The following is an 11,575-nucleotide window of genomic DNA, read 5'->3' on the forward strand; positions in this document are numbered from 1 at the left end:
TCTACCACCCCACTACCACTATCAGATTAGAGCCATAAAGGAGACTAGACATCTACCACTATCAGATTAGAGCCATAAAGGAGACTAGACATCTACCACCCCACTACCACTATCAGATTAGAGCCATAAAGGAGACTAGACATCTACCACTATCAGATTAGAGCCATAAGGAGACTAGACATCTACCACCCCACTACCACTATCAGATTAGAGCCATAAAGGAGACTAGACATCTACCACTATCAGATTAGAGCCATAAGGGAGACTAGACATCTACCACTATCAGATTAGAGCCATAAGGGAGACTAGACATCTACCACTATCAGATTAGAGCCATAAGGGAGTCTAGACATCTACCACTATCAGATTAGAGCCATAAGGGAGACTAGACATCTACCACCCCACTACCACTATCAGATTAGAGACATAAGGGAGTCTAGACATCTACCACTATCAGATTAGAGCCATAAAGGAGACTAGACATCTACCACTATCAGATTAGAGCCATAAGGGAGACTAGACATCTACCACCCCACTACCACTATCAGATTAGAGACATAAAGAAGACATCTACCACCCCACTACCACTATCAGATTAGAGCCATAAAGGAGACTAGACATCTACCACTATCAGATTAGAGCCATAAAGGAGACTAGACATCTACCACCCCACTACCACTATCAGATTAGAGCCATAAAGGAGACTAGACATCTACCACTATCAGATTAGAGCCATACGGGAGACTAGACATCTACCACTATCAGATTAGAGCCATACGGGAGACTAGACATCTACCACGACCAGAGTAGAGCCATAAGGGAGACTAGACATCTACCACCCCACTACCACTATCAGATTAGAGCCATAAGGGAGTCTAGACATCTACCACTATCAGATTAGAGCCATACGGGAGACTAGACATCTACCACGACCAGATTAGAGCCATAAGGGAGACTAGACATCTACGACGACAAGATTAGAGCCATAAGGGAGACTAGACATCTACCACTATCAGATTAGAGCCATAAGGGAGACATCTACCACCCCAATACCACCTCACTACATGCATAGGTGTGTTATAAGCACCTTGTGTAGCTCTGAGAGCTGCTGGTGTCGTATGAGAGCCTCCTTGTTGGGGAACTGTCTCCTACACAGCAGACAGGCTAGCTTAGCCCAGTCTGTCATCCTCTCATCCTTCTCTCCTCCTTCCTCTCCCTCGCTGTCCGTCTCTCCATTGTAGGCCGGCACCAAACCCTGCACCTGAGGAGGGGAGCGCTACAGAGAGAGAGAGAAAAAACAAAGAGGTCAAGGGAAGATGGCAGAGATAGAAAAAGAGGGGAAACAGTAGAATAGAGAGAGACAGAGAGAGAGACAGAGACAGAGAGACACAGAGACAGAGAGACAGAGAGAGACACAGAGAGAGAGAGACAGAGACACAGAGAGAGAGACAGAGAGACACATAGAGAGAGAGAGACACAGAGACAGAGAGAGAGAGAGAGAGAGAGACAGAGAGAGAGACAGAGAGAGAGACAGAGAGAGAGAGACAGAAACAGAGAGACAGAAACAGAGAGAGAGAGAGAGAGACAGAGAGAGAGAGAGAGACAGAGAGAGAGAGAGAGACAGAGAGAGAGAGAGAGACAGAGAGAGACAGAGAGAGACAGAGAGAGACAGAGAGAGAGAGAGAGCGAGAGACAGAGAGACAGAGAGAGAGACAGAGAGAGAGACAGAGAGAGAGAGACAGAGAGAGAGACAGAGAGAGAGACAGAGAGAGAGAGAGACAGAGAGAGAGACAGAGAGAGAGACAGAGAGAGAGAGACAGAAACAGAGAGACAGAAACAGAGAGAGAGAGACAGAGAGAGACAGAGAGAGAGAGAGACAGAGAGAGACAGAGAGAGAGAGAGAGACAGAGAGAGAGAGAGAGACAGAGAGAGAGAGAGAGAGAGACAGAGAGAGAGACAGAGAGAGAGAGACAGAGAGAGAGACAGAGAGAGAGACAGAGAGAGAGACAGAGAGAGAGACAGAGAGAGAGAGACAGAGAGAGAGACAGAGAGAGAGACAGAGAGAGAGAGACAGAGAGAGAGAGACAGAGAGAGAGACATAGACAGAGAGAAGGGGGGTGTACCTCTCTGTGGTCTGTGTGTCTGAGCTGGTCCAGGATGATCTGAGCTCTTTCAGACAACGCCCCCTACAGGCCACAGACAAGAAGAGTCACTGGGACTGGCTCTGTGTGTGTGCGTGTATATGTGTGTGTGTGTGTGTGTGTGTGTGTATGTGTGTATGGGGGTGTGTGTGTGTGTGTTACCTTCTTCTCCAGGACAGCATATCCGGCGTCTGCGCTGGCGGACTCTCTGCGGTCGTCATGGCGACCGAGTCCAGGAGCCCAGGTGTCACCAGGGGAAAGAGCCATAGAGGCCACAGGGGTCACGGAGGAGGAAGAGGAGAGAGAGCGAACGTTCTCCTTCTGTCTGTTCAGACTCTTAGCCCAACGCTCCATGTTCTTCGCTATCTGAGAACACACAACATAGATTAGTGTTCACGCCTGCATATGTGTGAATGTGAGCATATGGTGTGTGTGTGTACGGTGTGTGTACAGTGTGTTGTGTGTTGTGGCGTGTACGGTGTGTGTACAGTGTGTTGTGGTGTGTGTGTGTGTGTGTGATGTGTGTTACCTGTTGTGCTGTCTTGTTTTTGGGCTTGTCTTTCTTCTCCTTGCCCCGAGGGCAGCAGAGGGGGCGTTAGAGGGGCGGTGTTATCACCGGGGCAACAACAGTCTCAGTTGATTGGGCGGGAGCTGGAATATATGTCTGCTTCTCTCCGTCCCAGTACATATACTGCTGAGTGACCCTGTTATAGTAGTACTAGAGAGGGAGGGGGAGAGGTGAGGAGGGGGGTGGGAGAGGTGAGGAGGGGGTGGGAGAGGTGAGGAGGGGGGTGGGAGAGGTGAGGAGGAAGAGATTAGTTCATATTTTTACTGCCAAGTGTATGATGTTTGTGTGTGTCTCCGAGTTGAGTTGTTTAAACTCACTCAAGTTGAGGTATACAATCAAGATAGACTGTCGGGATATACCCTTGAGATATACCCTTGAGATATACCCTTGAGATATACCCTTGAGATATACCCGTGAGATATACCCTTGAGATATACCCGTGAGATATACCCTTGAGATATACCCTTGAGATATACCCTTGAGATATACTGTCGGGATATACCGTCGAGATATACTGGCGGGATATACTGTTGGGATATACTGTTGATATATATTGTTGGGATATACTGTTGAGATATACTGTTGGGATATACTGGCGGGATATACTGGCGGGATATACTGGCGGGATATACTGTTGGGATATACTGTTGAGATATACTGTTGGGATATACTGGCGGGATATACCGTTGAGATATACTGTCGGGATATACTGTTGAGATATACTGTTGGGATATACCCTTGAGATATACTGTCGGGATATACTGTCGGGATATACTGTCGGGATATACTGTCAGGATATACTGTTGAGATATACTGTCGGGATATACTGTCGGGATATACTGTCAGGATATACTGTTGAGATATACTGTCGGGATATACTGTCGGAATATACTGTCGGGATATACTGTCAGGATATACTGTTGAGATATACTGTCGGAATATACTGTTGGGATATACTGTCGTGATATACCCTTGAGATATACTGTTGAGATATACTGTCAGGATATACTGTTGAGATATACTGTCAGGATATACTGTTGAGATATACTGTTGAGATATACTGTCGTGATATACCCTTGAGATATACTGTTGAGATATACTGTCGGGATATACTGTTGGGATATACTGTCGTGATATACCCTTGAGATATACTGTTGAGATATACTGTCAGGATATACTGTTGAGATATACTGTCAGGATATACTGTTGAGATATACTGTCAGGATATACTGTTGAGATATACTGTCAGGATATACTGTCGGGATATACTGTTGAGATATACTGTTGAGATATACTGTTGGGATATACTGTCGTGATATACCCTTGAGATATACTGTCGGGATATACTGTCGGAATATACTGTTGAGATATACTGTTGAGATATACTGTCCAGATAGAGGGTCGTAGTAGAGTTTGTGTTACCTGTGAATTGGGGTCGTAGTGGAGTCCAGTTAGAGGGTCGTAGTAGAGTCCAGATAGAGGGTCGTAGTAGAGTCCAGATAGAGGGTCGTAGTAGAGTCCAGATAGAGGGTCATTGTAGAGTATGTGCTACCTGTGAGTTAGGGTCGTAGTAGAGTCCAGTTAGAGGGTCATTGTAGAGTATGTGCTACCTGTGAGTTAGGGTCGTAGTAGAGTCCAGTTAGAGGGTCGTAGTAGAGTCCAGATAGAGGGTCGTAGTAGAGTCCAGATAGAGGGTCGTAGTAGAGTCCAGATAGAGGGTCGTAGTAGAGTTTGTGTTACCTGTGAATTGGGGTCGTAGTGGAGTCCAGTTAGAGGGTCGTAGTAGAGTCCAGATAGAGGGTCGTAGTAGAGTCCAGATAGAGGGTCGTAGTAGAGTCCAGATAGAGGGTCGTAGTAGAGTCCAGATAGAGGGTCGTAGTAGAGTCCAGATAGAGGGTCATTGTAGAGTATGTGCTACCTGTGAGTTAGGGTCATAGTAGAGTCCAGTTAGAGGGTCGTAGTAGAGTCCAGATAGAGGGTCGTAGTAGAGTCCAGATAGAGGGTCATTGTAGAGTATGTGCTACCTGTGAGTTAGGGTCGTAGTAGAGTCCAGTTAGAGGGTCGTAGTAGAGTCCAGATAGAGGGTCGTAGTAGAGTCCAGATAGAGGGTCGTAGTAGAGTCCAGATAGAGGGTCATTGTAGAGTATGTGCTACCTGTGAGTTAGGGTCGTAGTAGAGTCCAGTTAGAGGGTCATTGTAGAGTATGTGCTACCTGTGAGTTAGGGTCGTAGTAGAGTCCAGTTAGAGGGTCGTAGTAGAGTCCAGATAGAGGGTCGTAGTAGAGTCCAGATAGAGGGTCGTAGTAGAGTCCAGATAGAGGGTCGTAGTAGAGTTTGTGTTACCTGTGAATTGGGGTCAGGGAGTCCAGTTAGAGGGTCGTAGTAGAGTCCAGATAGAGGGTCGTAGTAGAGTCCAGATAGAGGGTCGTAGTAGAGTCCAGATAGAGGGTCGTAGTAGAGTCCAGATAGAGGGTCGTAGTAGAGTCCAGATAGAGGGTCATTGTAGAGTATGTGCTACCTGTGAGTTAGGGTCGTAGTAGAGTCCAGTTAGAGGGTCATTGTAGAGTATGTGCTACCTGTGAGTTAGGGTCGAGTAGAGTCCAGTTAGAGGGTCGAGTAGAGTCCAGATAGAGGGTCGTAGTAGAGTCCAGATAGAGGGTCGTAGTAGAGTCCAGATAGAGGGTCGTAGTAAAGTCCAGTTAGAGGGTCGTAGTAGAGTCCAGATAGAGGGTCGTAGTAGAGTCCAGTTAGAGGGTCGTAGTAGAGTCCAGTTAGAGGGTCGTAGTAGAGTCCAGATAGAGGGTCGTAGTAGAGTCCAGATAGAGGGTCGTAGTAGAGTCCAGTTAGAGGGTCGAGTGGAGTCCAGATAGAGGGTCGTAGTAGAATATGTGCTACCTGTGAGTTAGGGTCGAAGTAGAGTCCAGTTAGAGGGTCGTAGTATAGTCCAGTTAGAGGGTCGTAGTAGAGTCCAGTTAGAGGGTCGGTAGAGTTCAGATAGAGGGTCACGTCCAGATAGAGGGTCCTAGTAGAGTCCAGATAGAGGGTCGTGGTAGAGTCCAGTTAGAGGGTCGTAGTCGTGTCCAGATAGAGGGTTGTAGTAGAGTCCAGATAGAGGGTCGTGGTAGAGTCCAGTTAGAGGGTCGTAGTCGTGTCCAGATAGAGGGTCGTAGTAGAGTCCAGATAGAGGGTCGTGGTAGAGTCCAGATAGAGGGGCGTAGTAGAGTGTGTTTTACCTGTGAATTGGGGTCACACAGTCCAGTTAGAGGGTCGTAGTAGAAGCCAGAACTCTCCTCATACTGGTAGGTGGACACGTCCGGGACCGCTACACACATCAGAATGTCAAACACACAATCTTCCTCTCTAAGGCTACGTTTGATTTAGGTTGTTAGGGGTGGCTGAGGACTTCTAGATATACCCAGGATGTCTCTGTCTGGCACACACCTGGCACACACCTGGCACATCACACAGAGTGGTACTCAGATATCCCAAAATAATCACCTAACACCATATTACTTATACACACATTCTCATTATTTCATAGGCCAACACACACACACTCTTACACACACACACACACACACACACACACACACACACACACACACACACACACACACACACACACACACACACACACACACACACACACACACTTACGGTATTGTTGGTACTCGTGTGCAGTTCCGGGGGTGGCAGGGTGGGTGGGAGTAGGAGGCTGAGGCTTACCCACTATCTCTACCTGCTGAGGGAAGAGGGGGAGAGAGAGAAAGGGGGAGAGAGACAGAGAGGGGGAGAGAGAGAGAGAGAGAGAGACCGACAGGGGAGGGGGGAGACAGAAAGAGAGGAGGAGAGAGAGTGAGATAAAGGGGAGAGAGAGGGAGATAAATTGGTGGTAGAGGGGGAGAGCGGGGAGAGAGTGAGAAAGGAGATATATGGGGTAGAGAGAGTATTGTTCTAGGATTTTGAGCACACAGCATACAGCATAATGAGTATTGACACTCTGGTGTAGAATATACCTGTGTGGTTGCCGTAGTGATGAGCGGAGATTGTGATTGTCCCAAAGACAGCTGTACGCCGTCCACTCCAGAAACCACAGCCTCAGACGAGACCACTGACACACACACACACACACCACTGTGAGCTATAATTGTGAGGTTAGAGAATCTAAAGCGACATTAAGATGTGCCCCCTTCTATTTCCCCATCTTTGCCCCTGTATACACCCCCAATAGGCCTGCTCCTGTGCTGGGTGAGGCTGTACCTGTTACCACTGTCTGGGACTTGTAGTCCAGGTTCTCCTCTTCTTCACAGACTCCCAGGGTTACTGCTGCCCCCTGGTGGTACAACCCCACATCCACACCATGCCGGAAGGTAGAGGACAGGGACTGGGCCTTCTGGTGAGGGGGGAGAGAGAGAGACAGGGAGGGAGGGAGGGAGACAGGGAGGGAGGGAGAGAGAGAGGGAGAGAGAGGGAGAGGGAGGGAGAGCAGCAGAGAATTTATTAGAATGGTTACCTGGGTAACAGACCACTGGGCAGCAGCGATGGCTGTACTGGTTATATATTATTAGAATGGTTACCTGGGTAACAGACCACTGGGCAGCAGCGATGGCTGTACTGGTTATATATTATATATTATTAGAATGGTTACCTGGGTAACAGACCACTGGGCAGCAGCGATGGCTGTACTGGTTATATATTATTAGAATGGTTACCTGGGTAACAGACCACTGGGCAGCAGCGATGGCTGTACTGGTTATATATTATTAGAATGGTTACCTGGGTAACAGACCACTGGGCAGCAGCGATGGCTGTACTGGTTATATATTATTAGAATGGTTACCTGGGTAACAGACCACTGGGCAGCAGCGATGGCTGTACTGGTTATATATTATTAGAATGGTTACCTGGGTAACAGACCACTGGGCAGCAGCGATGGCTGTACTGGTTATATATTATTAGAATGGTTACCTGGGTAACAGACCACTGGGCAGCAGCGATGGCTGTACTGGTTATATATTATTAGAATGGTTACCTGGGTAACAGACCACTGGGCAGCAGCGATGGCTGTACTGGTTATATATTATATATTATTAGAATGGTTACCTGGGTAACAGACCACTGGGCAGCAGCGATGGCTGTACTGGTTATATATTATTAGAATGGTTACCTGGGTAACAGACCACTGGGCAGCAGCGATGGCTGTACTGGTTATATATTATTAGAATGGTTACCTGGGTAACAGACCACTGGGCAGCAGCGATGGCTGTACTGGTTATATATTATTAGAATGGTTACCTGGGTAACAGACCACTGGGCAGCAGCGATGGCTGTACTGGTTATATATTATTAGAATGGTTACCTGGGTAACAGACCACTGGGCAGCAGCGATGGCTGTACTGGTTATATATTATTAGAATGGTTACCTGGGTAACAGACCACTGGGCAGCAGCGATGGCTGTACTGGTTATATATTATTAGAATGGTTACCTGGGTAACAGACCACTGGGCAGCAGCGATGGCTGTACTGGTTATATATTATTAGAATGGTTACCTGGGTAACAGACCAATGGGCAGCAGCGATGGCTGTACTGGTTATATATTATTAGAATGGTTACCTGGGTAACAGACCACTGGGCAGCAGCGATGGCTGTACTGGTTATATATTATTAGAATGGTTACCTGGGTAACAGACCACTGGGCAGCAGCGATGGCTGTACTGGTTATATATTATTAGAATGGTTACCTGGGTAACAGACCACTGGGCAGCAGCGATGGCTGTACTGGTTATATATTATTAGAATGGTTACCTGGGTAACAGACCACTGGGCAGCAGCGATGGCTGTACTGGTTATATATTATTAGAATGGTTACCTGGGTAACAGACCACTGGGCAGCAGCGATGGCTGTACTGGCAGCTGTAGCAGCACTCACTCTACTACCATCAGTCAGAAACACATCCCTGAAGGGAGGGAGAGGGAGAGGGAGAGAGGGAGAGGGAGAGAGAGAGAGGGAGAGGGAGAGGGAGAGGGAGAGGGAGAGAGAGAGAGAGAGGGAGGAGGGAGAGAGAGAGAGAGAGGAGAGGGAGAGAGAGAGAGAGAGAGAGAGAGAGAGACAGAGAGAGACATAAGCACAAAACATATTCCTTCTTAAAAAAACTATAACAATATAGGCTGGTTTCCCCGACACAGACTAACGATTAAACATAGTCCTGGACTACACATTCAATGGAGAGCTGAGGCTTCAACTGTGTCTGGGGAAACAGGCCCTAAATATGTCTTAGTTCACAATGGCAGTGGTGTGTCTGTCTCTCTGTGTTTCTGTGTGTCTCTGTGCGTATCTGTGTGTCTCTGTGTGTCTCTGTCTCTGTGTGTCTCTCTGTGCGTCTCTGTGTGTCTCTCTGTGTTTCTGTCTCTGTGTGTCTCTCTGTGTGTCTCTCTGTGCGTGTCTCTGTGCGTGTCTCTGTGTGTGTCTCTGTGTGTCTCTCTGTGTGTCTGTGCGTCTCTCTGTGCGTCTCTCTGTGCGTCTCTCTGTGCGTCTCTCTGTGCTTCTCTCTGTGCTTCTCTCTGTGCGTCTCTCTGTGTGTCTCTCTGTGTGTCTCTCTGTGCGTCTCTCTGTGCGTGTCTCTGTGCGTGTCTCTGTGCGTGTCTCTGTGTGTGTCTCTCTGTGTTTCTGTGTGTCTGTGCGTCTCTCTGTGCGTCTCTCTGTGCGTCTCTCTGTGCGTCTCTCTGTGCGTCTCTCTGTGTGTCTCTCTGTGTGTCTCTCTGTGCGTCTCTCTGTGTGTCTCTCTGTGCGTCTCTCTGTGCGTCTCTCTGTGTGTCTCTGTCTCTGTGTTTCTGTCTCTGTGTGTCTCTCTGTGTGTCTCTCTGTGTGTCTCTCTGTGTGTCTCTCTGTGTTTCTGTGTGTCTCTCTGTGTGTCTCTCTGTGCGTCTCTCTGTGCGTCTCTCTGTGCGTCTCTCTGTGTTTCTGTCTCTGTGTGTCTCTCTGTGTCTCTCTGTGTGTCTGTCTCTGTGTTTCTGTCTCTGTGCGTCTCTCTGTGTCTCTCTGTGCGTCTCTCTGTGCGTCTCTCTGTATTTCTGTCTCTGTGTGTCTGTGTTTCTCTCTCTGTGTGGCTCTCTCTGCGTCTCTCTGTGTTTCTGTCTCTGTGTGTCTCTCTGTGTGTCTCTCTGTGTGTCTCTCTGTGTGTCTCTCTGTGTTTCTGTCTCTGTGTGTCTCTCTGTGTGTCTCTCTGTGTGTCTCTCTGTGTTTCTGTCTCTGTGTGTCTCTCTGTGTCTCTCTGTGTGGCTCTCTCTCGTCTCTCTGTGTTTCTGTCTCTGTGTGTCTCTCTGTGTGTCTCTCTGTGTGTCTCTCTGAGTTTCTGTGCGTACCGTTTGGATCCCTTGGCGAACTCGACAGAGATGGCCTTCCGTTTATAGAGAGAGTTGGCTGTAAGGCCTGCAGGATCTGGAGCAGCTGAGATGCTTCCTGCAACACACGGACGAACGCAGACACACACACACAGTGTCAAACAATTACTACAGTAGACAGCTGTAGGTATCTCCTCACCATTACAGCTGTAGGTATCTCAAAACCACTACAGCTGTAGGTATCTCCTCACCACTACAGCTGTAGGTATCTCAAAACCACTACAACTGTAGGTATCTCCTCACCATTACAGCTGTAGGTATCTCAAAACCACTACAGTAGACAGCTGTAGGTATCTCCCCACCATTAAAGCTGTAGGTATCTCCTCACCTTTACAGCTGTATGTATCTCCCCACCACTACAGTAGACAGCTGTATGTATCTCCCCACCACTACAGCTGTTTGTATCTCCCCATCACTACAGCTGTATGTATCTCCCCACCACTACAGCTGTAATTATCTCCCCACCACTACAGCTGTAGGTATCTCCCACCACTACAGCTGTATGTATCTCCCCACCACTACAGCTGTAGGTATCTCCCCACCACGACAGCAGACAGCTGTATGTATCTCCCCACCATTACAGCTGTAGGTATCTCAAAACCACTTCAGTAGACAGCTGTATGTATCTCCCACCACTATAGTAGACAGCTGTAGGTATCCCCCACCACTACAGCTGTATGTATCTCTCACCACTATAGTAGACAGCTGTATGTATCTCCCCACCACTACAGCTGTATGTATCTCCCCACCACTACAGCTGTAGGTATCTCCCCACCATTACAGCTGTAGGTATCTCCCCACCATTACAGCTGTATGTATCTCCCCACCACTATAGTAGACAGCTGTAGGTATCTCTCCTCACCACTATAGTAGACAGCTGTAGGTATCTCCCACCACTACAACTGTAAGTATCTCCCCACCACTATAGTAGACAGCTGTATGTATCTCCCCACCACTACAGCTGTATGTATCTCCCCACCACTACAGCTGTAGGTATCTCCCCACCATTACAGCTGTAGGTATCTCCCCACCACTATAGTAGACAGCTGTAGGCATCTCCTCACCACTATAGTAGACAGCTGTAGGTATCTCCTAAGCACTACAGCTGTAGGTATATCCTCACCACTATAGTAGACAGCTGTAGGTATCTCCTCACCACTATAGTAGACAGCTGTAGGTATCTCCTCACCACTATAGTAGACAGCTGTAGGTATCTCCTAAGCACTACAGCTGTAGGTATATCCTCACCATTATAGTAGACAGCTGTAGGTATCTCCTCACCACTATAGTAGACAGCTGTAGGTATCTCCTAAGCACTACAGCTGTAGGTATATCCTCACCACTAGTAGACAGTTGTAGGTATCTCCTCACCACTATAGTAGTGAGTTGTTGGTATTTCCTCACCACTATAGTAGAGAGTTGTTGGTATTTCCTCACCACTATAGTAGAGTTGTTGGTATCTCC

General features: G+C 47.8%; 2 protein-coding genes across 2 annotated transcripts; both read right to left on the reverse strand.

Annotated features, from left to right (window-relative positions):
• Positions 1 to 1,054: 1,054 nt before the first annotated feature.
• Positions 1,055 to 2,711, reverse strand: LOC124029798 (RNA-binding protein 10-like). Its single transcript, XM_046341379.1, has 4 exons — positions 2,671 to 2,711; positions 2,304 to 2,507; positions 2,124 to 2,186; positions 1,055 to 1,276 (listed from the first exon to the last, which is right to left on the reverse strand). The coding sequence occupies exons 2-4, from the start codon at positions 2,493 to 2,495 to the stop codon at positions 1,061 to 1,063; spliced, it is 471 nt and encodes a 156-aa protein (XP_046197335.1). The 5' UTR covers positions 2,496 to 2,507; positions 2,671 to 2,711; the 3' UTR covers positions 1,055 to 1,060.
• Positions 2,712 to 5,312: 2,601 nt separating this feature from the next.
• On the reverse strand, positions 5,313 to 10,169 carry LOC124029799 (RNA-binding protein 10-like; the record flags this gene model as incomplete). Its single annotated transcript, XM_046341380.1, has 7 exons — positions 5,313 to 5,603; positions 5,942 to 6,030; positions 6,366 to 6,450; positions 6,725 to 6,819; positions 6,969 to 7,101; positions 8,580 to 8,667; positions 10,073 to 10,169. Coding segments are annotated over 7 exons (878 nt in total), but the record flags the coding sequence as incomplete, so codon positions are not given.
• Between the last annotated feature and the right edge of the window lie 1,406 nt (positions 10,170 to 11,575).

The sequence above is a fragment of the Oncorhynchus gorbuscha genome, unplaced genomic scaffold, assembly GCF_021184085.1.
Source record: "Oncorhynchus gorbuscha isolate QuinsamMale2020 ecotype Even-year unplaced genomic scaffold, OgorEven_v1.0 Un_scaffold_7735, whole genome shotgun sequence".
Taxonomy (NCBI): domain Eukaryota; kingdom Metazoa; phylum Chordata; class Actinopteri; order Salmoniformes; family Salmonidae; genus Oncorhynchus; species Oncorhynchus gorbuscha.

Excerpts from the sequence above, each read along its gene's own strand:
- LOC124029798 (XM_046341379.1), bottom strand. The coding sequence starts at position 2,495 with ATGGAGCGTTGGGCTAAGAGTCTGAACAGACAGAAGGAGAACGTTCGC. Across the intron at positions 2,187-2,303 it reads ATGCTGTCCTGGAGAAGAAG|GGGGCGTTGTCTGAAAGAGC; the intron begins GTAACACACACA and ends TGTGGCCTGTAG. Across the intron at positions 1,277-2,123 it reads GACACACAGACCACAGAGAG|CGCTCCCCTCCTCAGGTGCA; the intron begins GTACACCCCCCT and ends CTCTCTCTGTAG.